At 41.1% G+C, this 27,398-nt stretch overlaps 1 protein-coding gene across 2 annotated transcripts in view; it reads left to right on the top strand.

Moving 5' to 3' along the window:
• The window catches only part of pdpr (pyruvate dehydrogenase phosphatase regulatory subunit), a 50,642-nt gene that overhangs the window by 13,846 nt on the left and 9,398 nt on the right, over nucleotides 1-27,398 (top strand). For both annotated transcript variants that reach the window (XM_060837812.1, XM_060837811.1), the window contains exons 5-13: nucleotides 495-658; nucleotides 4,334-4,455; nucleotides 5,532-5,649; nucleotides 8,430-8,579; nucleotides 10,125-10,317; nucleotides 12,086-12,210; nucleotides 13,252-13,407; nucleotides 15,560-15,693; nucleotides 26,244-26,392. In XM_060837812.1, the coding sequence (XP_060693795.1) occupies nucleotides 495-658; nucleotides 4,334-4,455; nucleotides 5,532-5,649; nucleotides 8,430-8,579; nucleotides 10,125-10,317; nucleotides 12,086-12,210; nucleotides 13,252-13,407; nucleotides 15,560-15,693; nucleotides 26,244-26,392 (1,311 nt within the window). The remainder of the gene's footprint in view (nucleotides 1-494; nucleotides 659-4,333; nucleotides 4,456-5,531; nucleotides 5,650-8,429; nucleotides 8,580-10,124; nucleotides 10,318-12,085; nucleotides 12,211-13,251; nucleotides 13,408-15,559; nucleotides 15,694-26,243; nucleotides 26,393-27,398) is intronic.

Below are 27,398 nucleotides of genomic sequence, written 5' to 3'. Positions count from 1 at the left end.
CAGCATGCAGTGGGTAAAGGCAACAGCTGTGAAATCACATTAAAATATATGGTTTATGAACATGCAATCTTTATAGCAGTGTTTATGACATTCTGGCATGAACTAACAGGCCTTACTTGAGCAGATTGTGGCAAGTCAGCACCTTGTTGTGAATTTTTTCTATATCTATTCATTGGACGTAGGTGTTGCTAGTTAGAGTAGGCCATTCCAAATTACCTTTTGAAATGGTAGTGATGAGCTGATTCTTGAACTTTGTAGTCCATAATTAAATATTGGAGGACTATTTTGTTGGTGATCATCTTGAATTAATTGTATATCCCTGAACATCATTCAGAAGCCTTCTCAATGAAGTGCAATGGTCTGTGGTGATATCCCCTGTAATTGTCATGTCATTTAGTTGTATTGATGGCATTCATAAGTAAATGCCAACTTCACTTACCCACTTTGTCTTACAAAGCACAGAATAATAAGTGTGTTGTTCCATGTGTTATTAGGGTAATGGGAATCCCTTGCGACATCATCAGTCCGAAACAGGTAGCCCAGCTGCACCCTCTGGTAAATATCCATGACCTGGTTGGAGCAATGCATGTCCCAGGAGATGCAGTCATCTCTCCACCAGATGTTGTTCAGGCACTCGTGACAGCTGCTGTACACAACGGTGAGTTTCCCTGCTGTTGGATAGCATTTAAATCTGATAAGTTTTAAATGGCAAGCAATTGTAAAGCAAAATTGTACACATCTCCCTGATATTCAGTTTGCTTTTCCCTTACCAAAAGCCTTGAGTATTTACAATTTTCTGACTTCAGTTTACATTGTGTGAATATGAAAGGTCTTACAGATTGATGCTTTGAGCAGGGTTGAACGTGCTGCTCCCTCACTATGCTTTTTACAACACTTGAATCCACCTTTATCTATATAGCTAGTGAGCTTAGTAACAGACTTACCACATGATGTAATGCCATGGTTTCTCTAATCTTCAACCTTTAGAAGTTACATGCCTTTGAAAAGAAGTTTAGTATTTTTTAAAATTACCGTCAACACGAATAACCTCATACTTGCCCAACTATTGTTCTACATGCTTGACTGTTTACCTTTGCAGACTCTATGTCCTCTTCACAGTTCACGTTGCTACCTAGCTTTGTATTGTCTGCAAACTTGGATACATTGCTATTTTTCAACAGACTGGCCACGTGTTGTAATGCTATGGTTATTAAGGGTTTGTTCAGCATAGATAGAGCAAAGTTCTTTGTTACAGTGTTGGTGGACCTGCTCCTTATCCTGATGATTCCATGCTGAGGAATTACACAGGAAATAAGTATAAAGTACAGCTTCGTGAACTCCACTGTTCATGCAATTTTGGCTGATCTTCTGCTTCAGTTTTATCACCGACCACCCAAATACCACAATTGCCTAAGATCAAAAGTCATTCATCCCAGCATTAAATACGCTCAACACTGGACCATCCACAACTTTCTGAAGCATTGAGGAAAGAATTTCTCCTTGTTTCAGTCCTAAATAATCAATTCTTAATGCTGAAAGTATGTCGCTATGTTGCAGATTCCCAAATTAGTGCAAGCAACCTCTGTGTTTTCCCTGTCCAACCCCTGAAAAATCTTGCATGTTTCAATAAGATCACCATTCTCCTAAAGTCGAGAGTCAATCAGTAAAGGATAGCTTTCATATTCTATGAACAAATCTAGTAGCTTTCTCGGTCAACTTCATTGAGCATTTTCTTAGACATGGCACATAGTCTGCCCAGGTATGGTCTTAGTGAAGCAAATTGTCGAATACTTCCTAATTCTTATACTCCAGTTGTCTTGCAGTAAACACCAACATGCTGTTTGTCTTCCTAATTGTTGTTGTATCTGTATGCTAAATTTGTGTTCCTTTTAAGTTACGCCCAAGTTTCTCTAATCTTCAACCTTTTGAAGTTACATGCCTTTGAAAAGAAGTTTAGCTCTCTCTTTTTATTACCGTCAACATGAATAATCTCATACTTGCCCAACTATTGTTCCACATGCTTGACTATTTATCTTTGCAGACTCTTTATGTCCTCTTCACAGTTTACATTGTTATCTAGCTTTGTATTGTCAGCAAACCTGGATAGGTTGCTAGTTTTCATTAATCTAAGTATTGATTTTAAGTAGCAGATGTTCCTCTGTTGTTTCTTGCAACACTCCACAAGTTGAAAATTTGCCATTTTAAAAATGACCTATTTATCCCTTGTTTCCTTGGCATTAACCAACCCTACAGAGCTTTTTTGAGATCACACCAGTGTACAGTTGTGGTCAGTTTAGAGAAAATTCACTTGGGTTGTTTCTGGGATGAAAGGGTGTCTTCTGAGGGAGGATTGAGAAAGTTGCTCATTGGAGTTTAGGAAAATAGAAGTGATCTATTGAAACAAAAAAGATTCTAAGGGATCTTGTGACTCTAGATACTGAAAGGATGTTTCTTCTTACGCAGGATTCGAGAACTTGAGGGCACAGTTTCCAAATAAGAGATCTCATTGAATGTGGAGATCAGGAGGAACTCTTTCTCTTAGGCTTTTTAATCTTTTTAATCCCAGGAAGCAGTGATAACTGAGTAATTTGTATGCAAGATTGATTTGCACAGATTATTGATTTAGATTAGATTAGATTACTTACAGTGTGGAAACAGGCCCTTCGGCCCAACAAGTCCATACCGTCCCGCCGAAGCGCAACCCAGACATACCCCTACATTTACCCCTTATCTAACACTAGGGCAATTTAGCATGGCCAATTCACCTGACCTGCACATCTTTGGTCTGTGGGAGGAAATCAGAGTACCCGGGGGAAACCCACGCAGACACAGGGAGAATGTGCAAACTCCACACAGTCAGTCGCCTGAGTCGGTAATTGAACCCGCCTCTGGCGCTGTGAGGCAGCTGTGCTAGCCACTGTGCCACTGTGCCACCGACTAAGGATATCAAATGTGATGGTGAACAGAACACTGAAATTAAGACCACTTTCAGATCAACCAGCATCTTGTTAAATGGCAGAGCAGGCTTAAGGGACCAAATGGCTTTTTCTTGCTGCTACCTCTTCAGTTCTTAATAGACTGTGGTTTTGGAATTGCTTGTTAAATTTCCTTCTGTGTAGATTCAATCATTTTCCCAATAACTTTTGTCAAGGCTAACTGATCTGTTGTTCCCTTGTTAGATTTGCTAGCTTCCAAATCACTGGGACCATTCTAGAATCTGGGGAACTTCATAAAATTATAAGCAATGCTTCGTCTATTTCAACAGCTGCTTGTTTTTGAATCCAAGAACTAAATCACCATATTTTAGGGATTTGTTGGCTTTAGTTCCTTAACGTTTTTTAAAAATTTATTCTCTGCTAATAATAATTACTCTTAAGTTTCTCACTCTTATCATCCCCATAGTTATCCGATAATTTAGATATTTTTTACTGCAAAGGCAGACTCAAAAACGTATTTTCAACACCTTTGCCATTTCCCATGGTAATTTTTCCTGCCTTTACCTTTTAAAAGGTCAATGTTTACTTTAGCTTCTCTTTTCTGTTTACTTATGACCCATTTTTCTATATTCCTGACTTCTTTTTTGCTGCCTTTTTGTTCAACTTACTACTGTTCTTCTTCATGTTCTTTTAATCCTATGCTGTCCTTACCTTCCCAGGTAAACCTTAGATAGAACTTTGTCGCTGAGTTTTTTTTTTAAGAACAAACGTTTTTGTTAGCTTTTTAAATTCTTTAAATGCCACAATGTTTATTTTCGACCTGACCATTTTTTTTTGTCTATGTTCCAAACCAAACTTATCTCAGTATGATGAAAGAGTTAGATAATTTGTTTACGTATAAGAATCTTGTTTTGAGCTCAAGAAAATAACTATTCAATATTTTTCCCTCCCAAACCCTCTTTTATGACTTAAGACCAATTTATTTGACCAAGAGTTTTAGTCACCTTTCTGAATCTCTCTATCTTGGACTGAAGTCTGTTTTCCTCTTTGAATGATATTCCTTCTTTGAATGATATTCTTTATTAATGACACACTTTAATTATATACTGGCATTGTGCCAGAGGAAATGCTGGCATTTCCTGTCTAATGTTTCTTATATATATCTCTCCTTATCTTTAAGTCATTCCTTCAAACCTACCACTTCAATCAAGCTTTTGGTCACTTTCTAATATCTGCTTTTATGTACCTTAATGTCACATTTTGTTTGATAACACCCCTGTGAAGCATTTTGAAATGGTTTTACTGTATTAAAGGTGAAATGAAAATTATTGAAGCAGATTTGTTATCTGAATGTAACTTGCTAAATTTTGAGCCCTATGAAATGTCGTTTACTACAGGAGTCCAGATATACGAAGGGGCCAGTGTTAATCATGTGATGGTCGAGAAAGGCCACGTAACTGGAATTGAAACTGACAGAGGCCATATAGACTGTGAATACTTTGTGAACTGTGCAGGGCAGGTAACCAACTCAACCCTTGTAACACTGCCTCAGCATTCTGTCATTTGTGCCAACTGTTCTTCATATCTACTCTCTCCCTGCCATTCAGAAAAGCAGCAGTGTGAAACCGAATACAACTAGTTTTGAGACAAAATGTTTAGAGTTGCCTTTCTTAAATTGTTGAGATATTTACATTGTTTTTGCTTTGTGAAGGTTAGCTGAATGTTTCCAGTGGATTACAGTACAAAATATTTTCCTGCAAAGTGATGGTCCATGATTGTTTGACAGACTCCTACAAACAAGAGTTGTCCATTTTGTCTTTTGAGCTTGCTCCTCCATTCTAAACGTATGGCTGATCTGCCTCAATGCCATTTCCTGCACTAACCCCAGATTCCTCGATGTCAGTAGTATCTGTAAATTTATTGATCTCTCTCTTGAGCATATTCATTGACTGAGTTTCCACAATCCTCAAGGCTACACGTTCAATCTTGAAATTGACAGTAATATTGTTCCTTTGTAATGTGAAGATTTGTGATGTCAGTACAGTTGGTCATTCCTCTAACAATTCTGAGATGCTTTCCTGAGCTAGTGCCCACTGTCCCAATATTGTATGTATAGGACAGGTGTTTGAGGAGATCCTGAAGACCGTGGACTGTACACCAGGGCTGTCCTGTTTAATTCAATTCTCCTATTTGCAGAGATGCCTACTGCAGAACAGGACTGACAGCTTCATGGTGATTCTTTCTAATATATAGATTAGATTCTTTTGCCCCATGCCTCAACCTCTCAATCTAGTGTTAAATATTCTGCATTTGATGGCTTTCATTTAACATTTGTGGTTGTTATAAAAATCACTTGATATTAGAGCGGTTTTATTCTTTGTACTTGCACCTTGGCTTCATACTGTTCAGCATCAACAGTTTAGGACTAAAGGAATTAACACCTACAAAACTGGCCATTATTTTTAATTCTGTAGAACTGGAGTACTAATACACATATTTTGGTCCTGAGTTTGGTATCTGAAGCTAACACTATTCTTTCATTCATTCTCTTTCCCTCCGCCTACATGCATTAACCAACTGCTCATCTGTGGCCAGTGGGCCTATGAGCTTGGTTTAATGAGCGAGGAGCCTGTATCTGTCCCACTCCATCCATGTGAACACTTTTACCTGGTGACCCGACCACTGGAGCAGGGATTGCGCCCTGATATGCCAGGTGAGGGAGCAGCATATTTGGCTGGAATCAATTGTTCGTTTACACTATTACAGTTTTACAGAATGAAACAATGTGTACTTCCTGAAGTAAGTTGAACACGTTTTTAGGAAAAGATGAGTCTGTTGCTTTCAGTCTTTTGGAGCAGATGCCTTAGCTCAGATAATAAGATTCAGATTGGAGAACACAGTATCAGTTTGATAAAATATCTCATTAAGATCAGGACTGAAGGCAAAGGGGTTCCTTTATTGCTTTTCAGTGATTATGTCAGCAAACCCTTCTTTACAGCCTCCAGGGGATTTCCTGTATGCACATAGACTCTGTTGTTCGACCAGATCATAAGGCACTTGCAATTGTGCTTCCAGTGGTCACCTGTCAGTGATACATATGTTATGGGGTACGGTAACCATTCATACCTCAGAATTGCTACCTAGCCATCCAGGCCAAAACACTCCCAATATCGATGATCACATTGCTGGAGTGGTTGGCACAGATGGGACCCAAACGGTCTCCTTAAGTTTATGAAGCTAACTTTAAGCATGTGAACATAAAGTATTAATCATAATGTTAAGCTTGTGAGGCACTGATAAGATGCACTCTAGAAACTTCACCCATGCTGACCTGAACAATAGTTTATTAGATTACTTAGTATGGAAATAGGCCCTTCGGCCCAACAAGTCCACACCGACCCGCCGAAGCGCAACCCACCCATACCCCTACACCTGACCCGCACATCCGGAGGAAACCGGAGCACCCGGAGGAAACCCACGCAGACATGGGGAGAACGTGCAAACTCCACACAGTCAGTCGCCTGAGTCAGGAATTGAACCCGGATCTCAGGCGCTGTGAGGCAGCAGTGCCAACCACTTATATTCCTGATGTGCCTTCAGTGCAGTAAAATAACCAAAGGCATGACACATAGGTATTATAAAACAAAGTATGATACCAAGTTAAAAAAGGAGATATTGGGTCCGGTGACTTAAAACTTGATCAAAGAGATCAAAAAGTAGCGTCCCACAGGAGGAAAGCAGGATAGAGAGATGCAAGTAGGTATGCTAGGGGTTAGGGCTGAGGAGCTGAAGACTCAGTCAGCATGATGGAGTGATTAAAATTGGGGATGTTCAAGATGCTAGAGTTAGAGGTGTATAGGTATATCAGAAGCTCGAGGCAAAACGAGAATGAGAATTTTAACATTGAGGTTTGACTGACCTCCAGTTAAAGGAGGATAGGATTTGATTGGCTGACTGGTGTGAATTTTCATATCTAGCAGTAGCAAAGACCGGAGGAATGATGGTTTCAGAACAAAGAAAATTGCATCACAGGAACAGGCCCTTTGGTCCTGCAAGGCTGTGCCGATCCAGATCCTCTACCTAAACCTGTCGCCTATTTTCAAAGGATCGGTATCCCTCTGCTCCCTGTCCATTCACATATCTATCTAAATTTATCTTAAATGACACTATCATGGCCACCTCTACCACCTCCATTGGCAAACACCACCCTCTGTGTAAAGAGCTTGTCTCCCTTAAACTTTTTCTCTCTCACGTTGAACTCGTGACCCTAGTAATTGAGTCTCCAACTCGAAGGAAAAATCCTTTTGCTATCCACCCTTTCTATACCTCTTATGATTTTGTAAATCTCAATCAAGTCCCCCCCCCCAATCCCTATTTTTCTCATGAAACTAATCTAATCTACTCAACCTCTCTTTATAGCTAGCGGCCTCCATACCAGGCAACATCCTGGTGAACCTCCTTTGCACCCTGTCCGAAGCATCCACGTTCTTTTAATAATGTGGCGACCAGAACTGTATGCAGTATTCCAAATGTGGCCGAACCAAAGTCCTATACAACTGTAACATGACCTGCCAACTCTTGTACTCATTGCCCTATCTGATGAAGGAATGCATGCTGTATAACTTCTTGACTACTGTATCAACCTGCATTGTCACCTTCAGGGTACAATAGACCTGAATACCTAGATCTCTCTGTACATCAGTTTTTCTCAGGGCTTTTCCATTTACCGTATTGTTCGCTCTTGAATTGGATTTTCCAAAATGCATCACCCAGATTGAACTTCATCTGCCATTTCTCTGCCCAACTCCAATCTATCTATATTCTGCTGCATTCTCTGACAGGACTGAAGAAGGGCTCATGCCCGGAACGTCGAATCTCCTGCTCCTTGATGCTGCCTGACCTGCTGCGCTTTGCCAGCAACACATTTTTAGCTCTGCATTCTCTGACTGTCCCCTTCACTATCTGCTACTCCACCAATCCGTGTCATCTACAAATTTGCTAATCAGACATCACAAATTTCAATCACAAATGAGCTGAAATAAGGGTGGAGTCAGGCAATGTTAAGGAGATGCTGATGTATAATCTTTGTAATGATGTAAGTACATGGTTTAAAGCTGTTTTTGGGGTAAGCTGTGACTAGTCTATTCAGTCTCTGACATTTGCTGGACAAGAGAGAGGGAGAGATGAGTCTCACACAGTGGTGGGTCCACTGAGTCGGCCAAGTCCCTCCTGCATGAGGCCACTCCCCACTTGAAGGGGTTGATTACATATATGGAGCAACTGACTCACCTCTTGTTGGTGAACGGGTTGCCTCACAAACCTGAAAGGTAGGAATTTATCCTAATTGAAAACAAATATAGTTTTCTACAGGCTGCAAATTATAGTGAAATATCTTTTGTCTGAGGTCCAAGAGCACAACTCTTAATGTTCTCCTCCCCACATCTTTCACAGGGCTGTGTCCTTTCTGATGAACTATGTTCCTTCCTTTCCCAGTAATCATGGATCTGGATGGTAGGATCTACGTTCGCAACTGGCAGGGTGGAGTGCTCTCTGGGGGCTTTGAAAAGAACCCAAAACCTATCTTCACGGAGGGCAGAAACCAGCTGGAGTTCCAAAGTATGCTTGAGGACTGGGACCATTATGGTATGTGATTGCAGGGAATGGGATGGGAGAGGTCTCCCAGGGTTTGGAGACTGCCAATTGTGCAAATGCAGGCAATTGAAAGTTGGAACATGCAACTTGGGTGTGGCTAGTTCAAGACTGGAGCTAGTCACACCAATGTATGTATGTTTTAGCTAGCTGTTGCTTCTATATAAGAGTGTCTGTATCTCAGCCTACACAATGTTAAATCAGTTGAAAGTGGGAAATTGTGACAGGCATTAGCAAGTAGCAGAATCTTTTATTTTTGATCTTTTTGAGATGGGATTAACTTTAGATTCACTGCTGTGGATCCACTGCCTTGATTCTCTATAAATAGACAAAGCATTAACAAATCCTCTTCCCCCACAAAATTTCTTCTTAGCTGTGCAGAGTTGACATTCTCTCAGATATCCATGGAGTTATAGTGATGCTGCTGTAGAATTGGTGATATTAATTTCGCAATGTTGTGTCTGCGTTTGGGACTGTTATCCTACAATCATTCCGAGTGCTGTGAACATAAGGGATGAGAAGCATGAGTAGACTGTTTGACCCATATCCCCAGTGTCCAGGATTATGGTCAGTCACCCTCCTGCTACCCACCAGCAGCCATGTAAGACATGAAGGCAAAACAATAATACAAGCTCAATGACAATTCCCTAAAATGGCAACTCTAAAACTAGTCTGGATTCAGTGGTTGTCAGGACATATTATGTAATATTTCACCTGCCATTTATAAGATGTCACTTTTGCCTCTGCCAGAAACTGGTCCAGCATTCTTTGGAGGTTTACAACATGAGCCAGAAAGTATTTTTTGTGGGTCCACTATCCTCTGAACACCAAGTATTAAAGCCAAGTTTGAATATTGCACAGCTTCAGTGCCTCACACTAATGGGAAGATAATCTTGTCCTTTTATATATTCTATCAAATCTCTGCAGCTTTACATCTCCATAATAATAACACCCAGTCTTGTAGGCTGTTTTGTGCATTTAAAGTTATTTAAACTGCCTTTCATCCTAGCGGTCCTCAATGATTCACCTGTCACTAATGCTTGCTAGGATCTGGATCAGGATTAGCCCAAATTGTACGTATAGTTAGGTCAATGTTAAGTCACTGAATCTATCCTCTGCAACATAAACAAAGGTTTAGCTTCTCGGAAGGCTTCAGTGGTAAAATCAGTACTTGAAGAGGTACTGGAAATCATTGCAGGTTTGATTTCCAATTCATGCTGCAGGTAGTTGATTTGAACTGTGCAGGTGACTGATTTGGACTATGCATTTGGTAGAGAAGACGAAAGATCAGCCATGGGGGTGCTGCTCCTAATTCCCATCCAATGACTACATGGTGAATAGCTTGATAATGGCTTCTTGATATGGGTAGTTACTGTTGGAATTTTATCACAAAGACCCAGCCTATTTAGAGGGTGGGGTGCTTGGAAATGAATACAAACACTGTGAAACGCTTAACAATCAGACCTGCAGTGATATGATGTTGAAGGATGAATGCAATTAATTATCCTATTTAATATTGTGATTATCCTGTGTTGCCAGAGCCACTCCTGAGTGCATTGCTGCGACGGATGCCTTCCCTGGAGTCAACTGAGATCCTGCAGCTTGTGAACTGCCCAGAATCCTTTACTGCTGACATGCGATGCATCATGGGAGAGTCAGCAGCTGTACAGAACTACTTTGTTTTGGCAGGAATGAACTCCAGTGGCACGTCCTTTGCAGGTGGAGCTGGCAAGTGAGTAGCTCTCCGATGCTGGGAGGGCAACAGTTACTTCGTACGAAGATGAATGGTTGTAGCATCTCAGAGCAAGTGTGACCAGATATGGTTGGATACTGTGTTTACTGGGAGGGGTAAAATTCAGAAATGTATTTCTTCTCTAGTCTGCAAGCTCTTTCTGATGAGCTGATCATGTGCTTCACAGGCAAGTATAGAAACTAGTCCTTAGGTCTGTGTCAGAGAGTTGTATGAAGTACATGGTGGGGGTGTTGGTAAAAGTGACTTTATTGTGCATTTTCCCCTCCAGTAAAACCCTTGACTCAATTAAATTCAAAATATCCTGATTGCTACTGAGAGTTTACATTTTATGTTATGCACAAGTGTCAAATTTTCAGTCCTTGCTAAGCTGTATTCTTTTCCCTGTTAGAAACTGTGCATTATATTTCGTTAAAGTATGCCTGGACCTCTGACAGAAATTAGGAGGAAGCTGGAAGAGGAGGAAAATGCAATGTCTGTCTCTAGTTTCACAGATCTTTTCTTTCTTATCGAGTAGATATCTTTTGCCAAGAGTGCCACCACACCATTCATTCCAAAGTTTGTTAAAGTAAAATTGTGTAAATTATAGTGGCTTATAGTTGTCTTGAATTCAATGCAAAATTAGTGCAAATAGTAAAGATCTGAGATGCGCACTGTATTAGATTTACTCAGGCCAACCTGTTGTTCACCATTCAGCTTGAGGCCTGAGATGCCTCCACTTGGATAAAAGGTGAAATGTTCAGGTCCAATTAGTTTAGCAAGCTAACTTATTTGAGGAACCTTAATTTTTATTTCCTGAGTATACATATTAGAATTGCAGAGGCTACTGGGTTCTGACACCTACTACTGTTCCTCCTGACACCCGTATTGGTATTCTGTCCTGAGTATGTACATTTGGGCTTAGAGACTCTCTCAGTTACTTGTGTGCCATGTGCTTTGGCTTGATAGAGGTATTTTCTCTCTGTTCAGATTGCTTAGTTGCAACAAGAATGTTTTATTTACGGGTGTTTATTGTGAAAATGGTAATGCATCCCAGACCACTGTAGATTTTTGATTTGTTCATCTTGATGTTCACTGACGAGATATTAGGATGTAACGTTGCTGATCATTTGAATAGAGTTGAATTTCTTTCTTGACTTCAGTTATTACATTGTTTTGATTTTCAAATAATCAGTTGCTGGAGACTGAATATAGATTTTTGTGATTTGTTTTATTTGAGCGAGGCAAGTTATTAGACTGGAGTAAAACTCTAAAGCTCACAGAGAGTTGAGTATTTTATGCTGTTAACATGCTCTTATCCATATTCCAATCTCTCTTCGTACTCAAAAAAATAAACAGATGCCCCTTTGTGTTATAGGTTAATGTGTCAAGTCTCTCTCACCCAGCCAGGATGTAAACAATGAATTTTGCCCTGGATTGTACACTCTTAATTATCAGTGTCTGTCAAACTATCTCCCATCCCACTCTTAATGTTTTCATTAACACCGTCTCCAGTTTACAGGGATCCCACTGACATTAGACTCTAAGCTGCATAACGTTCACTTCATATAAAGATTAATCTGCCTTCTACTTCTGAGATGGAGCATCATTTAACCTTAGAGTCTAAAAATCTTAATTTCATCAAATAACTCTGTGTTAGATCCTGTTCTCTATGATTTAACAGCTTCGCAATATCATAGATGGGTTTGTGTTTGTGACCACCAACTGAAAGTTTTTGGTTGTTCAGACTTGGTCTTCTTTCCTCCTGTAGATACTTGGCTGAATGGATGGTTCATGGATACCCTTCAGATAATGTCTGGCCATTGGATATTAAGCGCTTTGGGGCGCTCCAAAGTAGCCGCACATTCTTACGTCATCGTGTCATGGAAGTAATGCGTAAGTCTCCAGGAAACTGATATGTAAAGAGACAATGACTGGGAGCAGGACCTGATGGTGTTAAGTATGTAAGTTAGCTCGCTGATCCGCAAGATTTGTTTTCAGATGTTTTGTCACCACACTAGGTAACGTCATCAGTGAGAGTCTCCACGAAGCGCTTCCAGCTCAGTGAGCTAACTTATATACTTATCATCAACCTGAGCTACAAACCTTCTCAAAAATTGTTGACCTGATGGTGCTAGTGACCTTTATCTATGATGAATATACCACATGTAGGAAACCGAGTACTGGCAGAGTAAAGAGATACAGGTTACTGCCAACTGATACTGAGATTTCTTTAAGACTGGTGACATTGTTGTTGCAGCTCCTGTTGATTTGGAGGACAGGTATCTTTATAGAGCGACCAGAAAAATTAGAACTTGGATGGCAAGGATGCATTTTCTTGTGTGTTGTTTCTCAATTCAACCAGGGTCCCATTGCACACAAGGAGGCAAGACCAGGAGCGTATTGGGCCAATCATCATCTACTCTCTTTCCATAGGGCAGTGAAGATGTGTCTCTGGACTCAGTGTTTGGCTGTGTACATGGACAACAATGCTACTCTTTCTTCCTGTGTTGTACATGGGTTTTGATACTGAAATTGGAAAGAAAGAAATGAAAGAAAGTAACACAAAGAATAGCCTAGTTCCCTTCCATAATAATCCGGTGCAATGCTGTTTGATTTGACACCAGATAATTTGACTTATTAAGAAATTCAAAAGCCATTGCTTTATCAGGTATTGTGTGTGTTATTTAAACTGTTGCTCAGGTTAACGTTTTTTTCCCTCTTTGGAAGATTACCAAAAATTTGTAATCTTGTTGCTTTGTTCACTGCTTCAGTCACATTAAGAGAGAAGCTGTATATCTTGGTATCTGTCGTTTTCTTTTCTCCCAGCCACTTTGATGATCAATGCATTGTGACTGGCCTAAGTAACAGAAAGAAGCTGTAGGTCAGATACACTTTGATAAAACACCTCATTTTTGTTTCTCTTTCTGACTGTAGCTCTAATTTATGAACTGAAAGTTCCTCGTTGGGATTTCCAGACTGGCAGACAGCTCAGAACCTCTCCTCTGTATGACCGCTTGGATGCACAAGGAGCACGCTGGATGGAGAAGCATGGTTTTGAGAGAGTCAAGCACTTTGTCCCTCCTGGAAGAGGTCAGCTATGAACATCATCATTGTGTAAAGCAGCACAGATTGTTAATGTTGATATTGTGGCTATCAGGCCTGGCTTTGGGTGATTAAACAAAATCCTTGAACTAAATCTGCACCATCAATGGTACAGGTTACAGCATGATCAGGATGATGTTGCAGATGTTGATGTATGCGATGATAGACTGGAATAAAATAATCAAGGGGGTAAAAATAATGGAAACCAGATTCTGGATCAGTGGTGCTGGAAGAGCACAGCAGTTCAGGCAGCATCCAACTAGCAGCGAAATCGACATTTTGGGCAAAAGCCCTTCATCAGGAATAAAGGCAGTGAGCTGGAAGCATGGAGAGATAGGCTAGAGGAAGGTGGGGGTGGGGAGAGAGTAGCATAGAGTGCAATAAGTGAGTGGGGGAGGGGATGAAGGTGATAGGTCAGGGTGGAGTGGATAGGTGTAAAAAGAGACAGGCAGATCGGACAAGTCCGGACAAGTCATGGGAACAGTGCTGAGCTGGAAGTTTGAAACTCGGATGAGGTGGGGGAAGGGGAAATGAGGAAGCTGTTGAAGTCTACATTGATGCCCTGGGGTTGAAGTGTTCCAAGGCGGAAGATGAGGCGTTCTTCCTCCAGGCGTCTGGTGGTGAGGGAGCAGCAGTGAAGGAGGCCCAGGACCTCCATGTCCTTGGCAGAGTGGGAGGGGGAGTTGAAATGTTGGGCCACGGGGCGGTGTGGTTGATTGGTGCGGGTGTCTCGAAGATGTTCCCTAAATCGCTCTGCTAGGAGGCACCCAGTCTCCCCAATGTAGAGGAGACCGCATCAGGAGCAACGGATATAATAAATGATACCCCTCCCACTCTGCCGAGGACATGGAGGTCTTGGGCCTTCTTCACTGCCGCTCCCTCACCACCAGACGCCTGGAGGAAGAACGCCTCATCTTCCGCCTCGGAACACTTCAACCCCAGGGCATCAATGTGGACTTCAACAGCTTCCTCATTTCCCCTTCCCCCACCTCATCCTAGTTTCAAACTTCCAGTTCAGCACTGTCCCCATGACTTGTCCGAACTTGTCTGACCTGCCTAGCCCCTTTTCCACCTATCCACTCCACCCTCTCCTTCCTGACCTATCACCTTCATCTCCTCCCCCACTCACCCATTGTACTCTATGCTACTCTCTCCTCACCCCCACCCTCCTCTACTTATCTCTCCACGCTTCTAGCTCACTGCCTTTATTCCTGATGAAGGGCTTTTGTCCGAAACATTGATTTTGCTGCACGTTGGATGCTGCCTGAACTGCTGTGCTCTTCCAGCACCACTGATCCAGAATCTGGAATAAAATAATGTTAAACTTGTCTTTCATGACCTCAAGATGTTATAGCTAATGGAGCATTTTGAAAGTCTATTTGCTATTCTGTTGGACGATATCTACATATGTTGAATCTTCACATCCGTTCTTGTTCCAGGTTTCAGGTCTCACCTCATAACTGCAGTTTCCCATCATTGGCATTATATTGTGGAATCCACAATCTTTGTAGGTTCAATACCTTTTCTACAAAGCAGTTCCCAAAACTGTATGCATGAGCCAATGATATGTACAAATTTCTAATTACTTTCTAACTTGTGCATTCTATTCCCTTATTTATAAAAGCCATTACATGACTTCTATTTTTTGACTTGTTCTTTCAATTTCTGATTGTTTGTTTATTTAATCGTCTAGATGCTTTCGATCTATACTCCTCTATTTTAATGTTTTTATCTCAAATTACATTACTTCACATGAATCCATATTAATTTGTACCTGTCTTCTTACTGCCGAATTAGCAAAACAGCCTCTCTTGCAAAGTCTTATTGTCATCCTGGCTACTTGTCAAATATATTACTTCTATCTTGTTAGGGAATATCAAAGTGATGCTGTCTACACCCACATATAAATCCTGTATGTATACTGAGAACAAAAATGGGGACAAGCATTGACTCCCAAAGGACGCCACTTCCAACCCTTCACAAGTCTGACCAACATGGCTTTGATATCCATGTCTTTGTCCACTTTCCTGTTGTCTGCCCCACATTGGCCTGTGGTCTTTGGCTGATGCACCTTCTCCACTTATCTATTTACATTAATCTGAAATTTCAGCCTCTGAACCTCTACCTTTTCTCTTCCTAGATTTGTTGGAGTTGGACCAGAGTAAGACCTTTTACAAACCAGACTGGTTTGACATTGTGGGAGCAGAAGTCACGTGCTGCAAAGAGGCTGTTTGTGTCATTGACATGTCATCTTTCACCAAATTTGAACTCAGTGTAAGTTTCTGTCAAAACAGAAATCTGTGTTTGGCTGGATCAGTACTCATAGTCTTCAAAAATACCTTTTAAAGTTAAAAAGTATCAGTGGCGGTAACACTGCAGTAGGACAGTGTGTAACTAAACAATGTGAAGTGCAGGATCAACACTGTTAGAAACTCTTCAAAACACTTTAAAAATTAAAGAATATCAGTGACAGTAACATTTTATATATCTCAGCGACGTGAAGTACTGGAATATTTCTCAGTAGATCTGGGAATGGGAATTGAAGAGTGTGGTGCTGGAAAAGCACAGCTGGTCAGGTGGCATCCAAGGAGCAAGAGAATCGAAATTTCAGGCATAAGGCCTTTATCAGGAATGAGGTTTCTGGGCTAAGTGGGCTGAGAGATAAATGGGAGGGTTGTCAGGCTGGGGCTGGGGCCAAGGTAGCTGGAAATGTGATAGGTAGATGAAGGTGGGAGTGAAAGTGATCGGGCGGAGAGGAGGGTGGGGCAGACAGGTCGGAAGGAACATAGACAGGTAGGACAGTTCAAGAGGGCAGTGACAAGTTGGAAAGTTGAGACTGGATAAGGTAAAAATAAGGTGGGGGGAGGGGAAATGGGGAGACTGGTGAAATCCACGTTGATTCCATGTGGTTGGAGGGTACCAAGGCAGAAGATGAGGCGTTCTTCCTCCAGAAGTCAGGTGGTTAGGGTTTGGCGATGGAGGAGGCCCAGGACCTGCATGTCCTTGGCGGAGTGGGAGAGGGAGTTAAAGTGTTCAGCGGTGGGGTTGGTTGGTGTGAGTATCCCAGAGATCTTCTCTGAAACGATCCGCAAGTTGGCATCCTGCCTCCCTAATGTAGAGGAAAACACGTTTGCAACGGATACAGTAGATGACGTGTGTGGAAGTACAGGTAAATTTCTGGGAGTGGGAATTCAAATATGACATTGTGAACAGCTAGAAGTTTCAAACTGTAGATCTCTTACCACATCTGCACTACACAGATCATTGAGTTCACAGCATATGGTTTAAATTACCAGAGCTGTTATAGAGACTGTAGGGTGAAAAGAGCACATAAATATTAGCAAGAATAGGTTCGTTGGCCCCTTGAGCCTATTTGGACATACAGGAAGATCTTAGTTGATCTGATTGTGACTTTTGATTTTACTCCGCATTCCCCACAACATTTGACTGGTTGCAGATCAAAAACCTGTCTAACTCAGCCTGAAGTATATTCAGTAGCAGCCTCCAGTGATCTCTGATTAGTGGCCATGTGTGAAACTACATTTTGTTTTTCTCCATTTCAAATGGAAGACGTTTTGAATTGAAACTCTGCCCCAGTTCTAGCTTCCACACAAGAAGAGAAGTATTCTCACAGCGCTACCCTGTCAGGCCCCATCAGAACCTTGTGCCTCAATAAGATCACCTTTCATGCTTCTGAATGCCAGTTAATGCAGTTTAAACCTGCTGAATATTTCCTTGGAAGACAGCACTCTTCATCCCAAAAATTAATCTCTCAAATTTTCTCTGAGCTGCTGCCAGTGCATGTTGAAGATGATTGTCAGGGGGTGTCTGGGAGTTTCTGAGACATTAGAAACTTGGTGGTTATCAATTACTAAGACAATGGCAAGTTCTAAGGGTTTCACCCATATGAATTAACTCACTATAGTGAGCTGCACTACAGCTGCAACTGTGCATGACACTAAGTGTTATGAAACTTAAATAAATTGAAGGATTTAGGAGGTGAGGTAAGTCCACATAGCCTCATTGACTTAGGACTCATCTTTAAAATTTCTGAAGATGAAGAAATATGTTTTGCAAACAAACACACAATTAGCAAGTGAGAGAAGTGAGTGAGGAAATTATGGAGGTTCTGAAAAGTGTTTTGATTCTACTTGAATCTGGAGGCTGTGCCAGAGGACTGGAGGCTTGCAAAAGTTTTATTTTAAAAATAGGAGGGGTATAAACCTGGAAAGTGCAGGCAGATGCAGTGTTCTTGCATTGGTGACAACTAAACCTTTAGAATCAATAATATAGAACAAAATTAATTCTTCTTTGGAAAAGTATTGTCTAAAAAAGTTAAAGTCAGCATGGGTTTGTATATGACTAATTTGCTTGAGCTATTTGAAAGAACAGAATTAATGAATGTAATGTGGTAGATGTTTTGTATATTGACTTTCTAAGGATGTGATTGATAAAGCACTACATGATAGATTTGTTACTAAAATACATGGGATTAAAGGGATATTGACAGCGTGGATACAACGTTCACTAAGGCGAAAGAAATCAGCGGGTAGTAAGAATTTATGTAATAGTCCCAGGGCCTGGTATTAGGATGATAGCTCTTTTTACACATGGAGCAAACTTCAGAGATCACATGAACCTCATACAGCAAACATTGAGAAGAATCAGGGTATTATTTAGAGCTTAGAAGGCTATTCTGCCCATTAAATCTTTACCAGGATCCCAAGGATCAATCCAGTGAGTTACCTTCCCCCAGTTCCCATTGCCCTGATAGTTTAGTTCTTCAAATGCCTATTCAGTGTCTTCTTGAAAGCATTGTTTCCACTTCTACCTCTCTACATAGTGTCAGTGTTCAGTAAGTTGGAGAGACAGGTGAAAGAGGTCCACAGAAGAAATGTAAATTCATGATTTTCTTAGGATTAAATAAAGAGCAACTGCTTACAATGGCAAACGGATCGATAGCCAGAAAGTAACTTGGAAGAAACTTTTTTCCAGGTATTGTAATGATCTGGCATGCACAGCCTGAAGGACTGGTGTCCACTGAGTCAATGGCAACATTTGAGTTGATAGCAAAAATATGTAAATCGAAATAATAATGGAGATATTGCGCTGGCAACTAATTAATATTGTACTTTGCTCTTTCCCCAAAGAGCCTGAACTGACTCACTGTCCTTTTTCTATTCTATCTACCGTTGCATTTTACTGTTTTTTTTAAATTGCCATTCTTGTTTCTTCCTTGTCACTCTGCCAAGGTTCCCACCTCCCTGCCATTCTGTTTAAGTCCACCCCAACCCCACCAGCAAAGCAAATACCATCATTCCTGGTCCTGCCCAGGTATAACCTGTCCATTTTATACTGGTCTCAGCTCCGAACTGGTCGTAATGTCCCAGGAATCTGAAACCCTCCCCTGTTCCAAATTTCCAGCCGTGTGTTCAACTGATGAATCTACAATTTCATCTTTGATTAGCATGTAGCATTGACAGTAATCTGAAATCACTATCTGTGAGGCCCTACTTTTCAACTTACTTGCTAATTCTCTCTTTTAGCCTTTTGGGACCTGCACTGTCAGCCTAGTCCTCATAGGCTGCCTGGTGGTTACTCCCTTTGTCCCTGTGGATTCATAGCTTGTTGTGAACCACCTGTCTAACCATGCTATCTCTGCTGTCACTTTCACAAATGCTCCACAGTGACCCAGCCACTGCTCCAGCTCTGATACCCAGGTTTCCTGGAACCACGGGTTGGAGATGTTTCTTGGTAACATGTTGCTGTGGGCATCATAATGTGCCCAGTCTCCCACATAGAGCAGGAGGCACAAACAGTTTTGAGCTCTGATGTCATAGCTTAGCACTTTGAATTAAACTTTTAAAAGGGCTCTTAAAATCAAATAACATTGATTATTTTCTTCCCTTGAACTTGTCAAACACTTAAGTCCTTAAAAAAAACTATAAACCACAAAGCAGACTTGACAAACTATGAGCAATAGTAATTGTACAAATACTCACTATCTGTACTCCCCAAATCAGCAGCTTCCATTTATTCCGGGTCACTTTTGAATCTTGATGTTCCCTCAGAAGCTCTACCTCTGGATTAAGTGAGGTAATGTAGAGCTGCTACCTGCTGTTCTGCTCAGGGCCTCCTTACCTTTTTGTTCACTCTCTGACCTCCAGTGCTCTGTACTATAAAAAATTTGTGAAGGACACTCTTTCCTCTTGTGTCTCTAAGACCTTGGTTTGATAATAATGAGCAAAGTCCTCACCGATGAGCGAAAACGAGGGATTGATTGCCACCTCCCTATTCTACCAAATTCCTTGTTTTGCCAAATTACCTCAAAAGCTTTCACTGTTCCAACATATAAAGTACATAATTGTTTTTTGTTTTATTGCCCTTGGTTGTTTCACATTAAGCCAAGATTTTCAGAAATGCAACCATAGCATTAAGTGAAACATTGCTTTCTACAGGAATCAGTGTTAAAACTGGAGGTTCTTATCAGAAAAAGACAAATGGCAAAACATAATACAGTCGGTTCTGATATAATGCGATAGTTCTGTTCTTATGCAATCTCCCATTATAAGAAAATCATGCAATAACTGCGCCATTTAAACTAATGTGGCCGGAATCAAGCGATTGCCAGTACAAATAAGGAAAGTTCACATTCTATAAGTAATGGACTCGATTCTTCTATCACATTAAAACCAATTCACGTTGCAGAAACCCACGTTACAACAAAATAGTCGTTACCTTTCTAAGTTCAAATATTTTGCAACAGTGACTGAGATGAGAGGAGTGTCCTATCTTTCTCCAGATCCACTACTCCATGGGTCACTCAGATCCCAGTCATTATCATTTTAATTTCAAAATCAATCCATTTTTAAAATAAATAAAATATATGATAAATCAAAGGCGTTTCAACAAAGGTGTGAAATTTGTTATTACACAGTTTATAACAAGAAAATTGTGACAACTGCCCAAGACCCATGGGGAATCACTCATTCGTCTCCTCATGGAGTTTCTGGAGTATGTGTTCCCTTGGTTACAGACAATGACTTGCCCAGCTGGAACTCATCCCTGACCCCATTATGGCCCTCTTGTGGTACGGTGGTAGCTGAGAGACCAGGGTTCAAGCCCCACCTGCTCCAAAAGTGTGTAGTAATATTGATTAGAAAAACAGGGTAAAACAGACCCACCTGTCTTCTGCAGTTATGTTTATGCCAATGTGTTCTTAGAGAGGGAGCACACCGTGTCAATCAATGCTCTTGATGTCTTTAGAAAGAGTGGGCGCTGTAGGAGGATTCAGTACTTTATTTCTCCCTGCAACTCCATTTTGATTTTGCCCTTTCCCTCACCCACCCTCACTTTTGATGGTTTGCATTACCCATGTAAATATATAATTGGCTGCATTGCTGATTACTGTGGTGGTGGTGGTGGTGGTTAGTAATTTACAAAACAAAAAATCATTGTGATTTTGGTGGTGGGTAGTTTGCTCAATTCTGTGTGGTAACACTTCTGAGTATCTTAAAGGAGACCCATCCCTCTCCCATGGTTATTGTTCGTGCCTGGGTGACCTTGGAGAGGGAGCATACAGTGTCCATCAGTGCTATCAATGCCTTTCAAGTGATGGGCAACACAGGGTTTACAATGCTTTATTTCCTTCTCCAACTCTGTTTTGACTGAGTCCCTTCCCACTCTCCCTACCCACCCCCTCACTTCTGATGATTTGCATTGCCCGTTCTGGACTTTGCTTGTAAGTACTTGACTGGCCAAACGGGCGATTGCTGATGGTGGTTAAAAGGAACAAAAATGAAAAAAAATGTCACTGTGATTTTGGCAGTAGGAAAGCTGCTCAGTTGTATAGTGGAGTAGGAAAAATAAAAAAACAGGCCCTTATGATGCAGTGGCAGACGCTAACACTGGGCTACAAGATCCAGGTCCAAGACCCACCTACCCCAGATGTGCATAATAACTTCTGAAGAGGTTGATTTTAAAAATATATATGTGAAGCAGACCCACAGGAAAGGTGGTATTATATTGGCAATGTTACTGAACTAGTAATCCAAACAAACTAGTAATCTAAACTAGACTTCAGGCTGAAGTTCTGGAGGGTTCTTTTGGTAAAGTGATCGTGTCCCAGTCGCTGAATCAGAAGATGTGGGTTCAAAGCCTCACCTGCTCCATCGGTGTGTCATAATATATCTGAACAGATTAATTTAAAAAAAATTAAAGCAGAACCAGTGACCACAAAAAACGCAGACCGGTGGCCTCTTGTAGTGCAGTGGTAGTGTCCCTGTCGCTGAGCCAGGAGACCCAGGTTCCCGTCCCACCTGCTGCAGAGGTGTGTAATAACATCTCTGAGCATTTGATCAGAAAATATCTATAAAGCAGACCTAGTGGGGAAGGCAATGGCCTAGTGGCATTGAGGCTGGACTATTAATCCAGAAATTCAGTCAATGTTTTAGAGCTGTGTAAGCTGTGAAAGGGTTGGTGTATTTTTAAAAATGTAATAAAACAGACCCAGTCACAGTGATTTAGTGAGTGGGAGAAAAGAAAGTTCAGTTGTGTATAATAATACTTATAAAAAAAGAAAATAAAGTAGACCCAAGAAGAATCTGTTGAACTGTTCGTTCTGAGTTGGGACCAGCCTGTATATGTCATGAGTATTAGAATCCCTACAGTGTGGAAACAGGCCCTTCGGCCCAACAAGTCCACATCGACCCTCTGAAGAGTAGCCCACCCAGACCCAGTCCCCTATCTATATTAACCCCTTATTAATGCACCTAACCTGCACGTCCCTGAACACTATGAGCAGTTTAACGTGGCTAGCTCACCTGGACAAGGTGTGGACAAGCCAAATGGACAAGGTGTGAAATGTTCAAATTATTGCTGTTCTGGCATGTGTAGCGTGTCACCAGACATTGGCACATGTCTCTGGGATCTTGGCAAACACGGCTTCCAAGGAAACTGTGTCAAGGATTCTTTCACAATCTGTTCAAGAAAATAGTCGTGCTCCTTCCTGGTTTCACGAAATTGGATTTTATAAAAATAGAAGAGCCAGAGAGACTGGGCACCCTGTCCTTCATCAGCTTCTGGTCCTAACTGAAAATGTAAAAATATCTCCTACATGTCTACAAAACAGACCAGCTATAAAACCCAGTCATAAAAACAGTCAGGTGTTTTCCATTAGGTGAACTCAAGCATATAAGATCGGCAATTACCTGGAAGCTTGTGGTTTCCAAGAAACTCCTTGTCCAAAAAAAAGGTCCAGTGTGTCCTTCTGTTGACCGTTTCCAAAAAAATGAATTTCAGGTATCTGCACGTGCACGAAAATTGTTATGATGGCTTCATAATTTGTAAAGTGAAAACTTTTAATCAAGAGAAATAATTTTAATATGCAAGTTAATATGTAAGAAAGTAACTTGATGTTTAGACTGCATGTGCATCTTAGAATCCTTACAGTGTGGAAACAGGCCCTTCAGGCCAACAAGTCCACACCGACCCTCCAAAGAGTAACCCACTCAGACCCATTCCCCAACCTTATTACTCTACAATTAACCCTGACTATTGCACCTGGCCAACACATCCCTGAACACAATGGGTAATTTAGCATGGCCAACTACCCTGCACGTCTTTTTTGGATTGTTGGGGGAGTGTGCAAACTCCACAAAGACAATCACCAGAGGCTGGAATCAAACCTAGGTCTCTGCTGCTGTGAGGCAGCAGTGCTAACCACCGAGCCACTGTGCCACCCCCATTTGCTGGCAGTCCTGCTTGCCCATCCACCATCTCGCTAAGCCTCAAGGTTGCTGCAGAATCCTGAGTTGTAGTTTTACCCTACTCCTCGACGTTCTGGATTGTAGCATCTTTCCCATGCCCACACCTCCTGAGTAGTGGCTTCTTACCATTTCCTAACCTCCAAATTGGTCCTCTTCCCCCTCCCTTACCCACCTCTCACCACTTCCTTCTCTTGCACTTGCATTTTTTGCTCTAGAACCAGATTAAACCTGAAACTAGGTTTATATGCACTATTTTTGAAGAGAGCCCTCATGGTTCAGAAGTGTCTAGCTAGGGCTTTTGCAGTCTGTGTTTTATTTAAATGCTCCCAAGTTCATGCTGTAAGAGGGGGCTTGGGAGAAGAGTAATGAGGCAGGAGTAGCTTTGAAAGATACACAGAATTGTGGATTGTAAATACCCCAGCACCTCAAAACCATTTGGACCTCAGACACTGGAGCTGCAGCTTCAGATTTAATCTGGAATTTTAACTGGAAATCAAATCCAGGAGTGGAAAGTGATATGAGTGAGAGAGAGAGTCCAAAAAGGAGAAGTGCTGCTGCACCTTGGAGCATGGGCAGGGAGAGAAGCTGCAACTCTCAAGTCAGGGAGCGGAGAAAGTACCTATCGGATAATACAGGAATCCACATTAAAATTGATCTCATGGCACTCAACAAGTTGACAAGCCCCATGAATTAACCAGCTTTAAAGCAAAACGTGTTAACTTTAAATAAAGACTAGCTGTGCACTCGTGGCTTGCACTGTTCTTTCACTCTGTTGAGGGTCTTAACTGTTAATGATGTCTTTGTTAGGTATTCAGAAAAAGTGTCACATTGGGTTTGAAACATTCACTGTTTCTTATTCCACAGATATTGTCTTTTTGCAGTACTTTCTGTTTTCATTTCTTTCTCGTAACCATTTTTATTTTTTGCCTTGATGTGGAGATGTTGGTGTTGGACTGGGATGGACAAAGTCAGAAGTCAAATGACACCAGATTATAGTCCAACAGGTTTATTTAAAATCACAAACTTTCGGAATGCTGCTCTGAAAACTTGTGGATTTTAAATAAACCTGTTATACTCTAACCTGGTGTTGTGTGACTCATGACCTTACTTTTTGTAAAATTGAGTTGCCACTTCAAGCCCTCTGCTCACTCCACTAAACTGTCAGATCTCTGCCCTGTTCCACCAGGCTAAAAAACATCTATTTATGCCTGGGGCTGTCTTCATGCATTTCTTAATACGGTCCTGTCCAATATGTTAGCCATTTGAGAATTCAGATATGATTGATTGCATTTATGATAAATAAATCATAGGGCAAGTGTATATTTATCATCAGCCTTTTGTATGTCTATGGAAAAATAGTAAGTTGAAAAGTAAAGTGTATGTCTTTTAAAAATGAGTGTTTATTTCGTGGTGTACAGAATGGTCTTTTGATGTTTAATAAGTTATTGAACATGAATGTTAATCTATGTGCGTGAATGTCCTTAACTATGTTTCACAAATATTAGAATACATGGTGAAAACAATATTTTTGCAGCCATGTCTGTGGCCAATCAGTTTTTTCTTGGATAAGACTGTGTTAATCCATGCAGTTTACATTCCCTTTAATACTTGTGCTTAAATTCCTTTGAACAAGGAATCAGATCAAATACCTTCTGAAAATCCACCAGTGCACCATTTGTCATATCCACTTTATCTCTACACTCTGGTCTTTTCTTGGAGAGTTCATTTAACTTATTTGAACATAAGCTATCCTTCAAAAATCCTTGTCAGATGCCCCGGCTTAGCTTCTCTGTGTTTGCTCATTTCAGACATTTGCTGAGACAGAGAAATCTAACTGCCGTTTGATTTCCTGACTCATCCACTTCCCTCTCCTTTGATGTCCATTTCGGTAAGTGTACTTGCCTGAGGAGCATGGAGTGGAATTGAAATTTTTCATTGTCAACCTTAATTTTGAACATTAAATCCAGACTAAGTTTGAGGGATAAAACTTACTCAAAACAAAAACAATTGAAGTCTTTGAGTATCTTTTCATGTCATTCTGTTCACTTGTAGATTTCTTTGTGTTGCACCTTTTTCTTTTTGGGACTGGAGCAACCTCTTCAGACTATGACGTATAACTGATCAAGTGTAGATCCAAGTTATGTGACTAAGAAGGTCTATCTCTGTGGATTCTTATTACATCCCAGGAGTGTGAGAATGCTCATTATGTGCAGTGCATTGCTTTGAAGCAACTGATGTGGGTAAAGATGGTAGTCACTTTATGAATAGGAACTTGCCACAGCATATGCTCGTGGTCACTTCTTTACCTTGTTGTGATGCTGATGTGACTGTAGTTAACCTGTTTCTATTGCTGGTGCTGAGAGATTGATGTTGGCCAGAATTTTTGTTGTCTTTGTGTGGCGTCATAGTTGTGCAGAGGCCTTGAACCTAACTGTACAGGGACAAACAAACCATGCGCAAGAAGCTGATTCTTTAAGTAATTGCAGCAATCAGAGAGGGATCTTGTATTAGTGCAACAAGCTGTGCACTTTCAGGAGGCTGTGGTTAGCACTGCTGGCTCACTGTGCCAAGGACCAGAGTTTGAGTCCAGCCTTGGGCAACTGTTGTTGGGGTTTGCACATTCTCTCCATGTCTGCAAGCATTTCCTCCGGGTAGTACAGTTTCTTCCATTGTTCAATGATGTGCAGGTTAGGTGGATTAGCCATGCCAAGTTGCCCTGAGTGCCCAAGGTTTTGCTGGCTAGGTGGATTAGCCTTGGGAAATGCAGGGTTAGGGTCGGGAGTAAGTCTGGGTGCAGTCCTGTACGGAGGGTTGGTGTGGACTTAATGGACCAAATGGCCTGCTTCCACACTAAGGATTCTATGATTAGAAGATACATGTGAAAGAATGGTTGCACAGGTCTGATAATTTTGAAACATCAGTAACCGTTAACAAGTTTGGCAGTTTTCAGTTCGGTGCTAAATGAAAAACTTGGGAGTTTATCAGATGCACATCTGTTTAAAAGTGAGTCTTTTTCTCCAGTGTGTACCTGTGTGTTGATCAGACTTTCTGCTTAAGTCCTCAGGTGGCCAAGCTCTTGAGATACTGCAGCACCTCTGCTCCAATGACTTGGATGTTCCTGTGGGACATATTGTACACACAGGAATGCTGAATGACCGAGGTGGCTATCAGAATGACTGCAGCGTTGTGCGCCTCAACAAACGCAGGTACCATTCACTTCTTTGTCTGGAGTGCAGCAAAGCTCCTCACATGGCAGTATATACATTGTAAAATAAAATCTGGCATTAGAATATCATTACAGCTTCCTTTATATGCAATAGCTGCAACAATGTTTACTGAAGGAATTTTAGCAGAAAGTGAGACTGTTTCTGCTCCAAATCGTCTGTTGTTAAAGCTCTCAAAAAAACAATTCTTGCCTTGCTTGAGCTCTATATTTGCCATGCTGACAAAACCCATCATTAACTCTCTTGATCTTACTGATTATAAATGATCAGATTTTAAAAATCTAACATCTAGTACTTGATGAGCAAAAATTTCTTCCAATTAAATACTGGGGAGATACCTTTGTTTGTTTCTGCCATCGGTTCTGGTCCCTCACCATTAATTCCTTCCCTTTTCCTAGCAACAGTCTAAGGCTGAACGACCATGTTCCACATTTGCTGCTCTGCTTCAGTCTCACTCAACTGCTGAAATCCTCATCCGTGCTTCTTGACTACTTTAAGACATTTCTTGCTATCTTCTCTTTTGTCTTTCATAAACTCGGAGTCACACAGACTTCTCCTGACCCATCCTTATTCTCACTAAGTGCCACTCACCCTTACACCAACTCATTGATAGCTTTTAGCTCCAATTTGAGTGATACATTGGTTTCAAAATGCTCTGTCTGTGTCATCTACTCTAACGCTACAATCGTTTGATGTCTGCACTGTGCCAATTCTATAGTCTTTAGAATTCCTTATTTTGAATTGCTGCTCATCAGTAGCTGAAGCCACCTGTTCTGTGGAATTCACTCCCGAAGTATTACGGGTGTCAAAATCTGTCTATTCTCAAAAGACTCTCTTTAAACTTGCCTCTTTTGACCCAATTTTTTGACTATCTTTCTGAATATATTATATTTGGGTTGTGAATTGCTTTGATAATGCTCTTGTAAATCACTTTGCAATGTTTTATGTACACACTTTTGCTTCATGTTGGAAGTAAAATGTGACACAG

This window comes from Hemiscyllium ocellatum, chromosome 17 (genome assembly GCF_020745735.1).
Source record: "Hemiscyllium ocellatum isolate sHemOce1 chromosome 17, sHemOce1.pat.X.cur, whole genome shotgun sequence".
Taxonomy (NCBI): domain Eukaryota; kingdom Metazoa; phylum Chordata; class Chondrichthyes; order Orectolobiformes; family Hemiscylliidae; genus Hemiscyllium; species Hemiscyllium ocellatum.
Note: the sequence above shows the minus strand (reverse complement) of the source record. Positions and strands in the feature narration are given on the sequence as shown.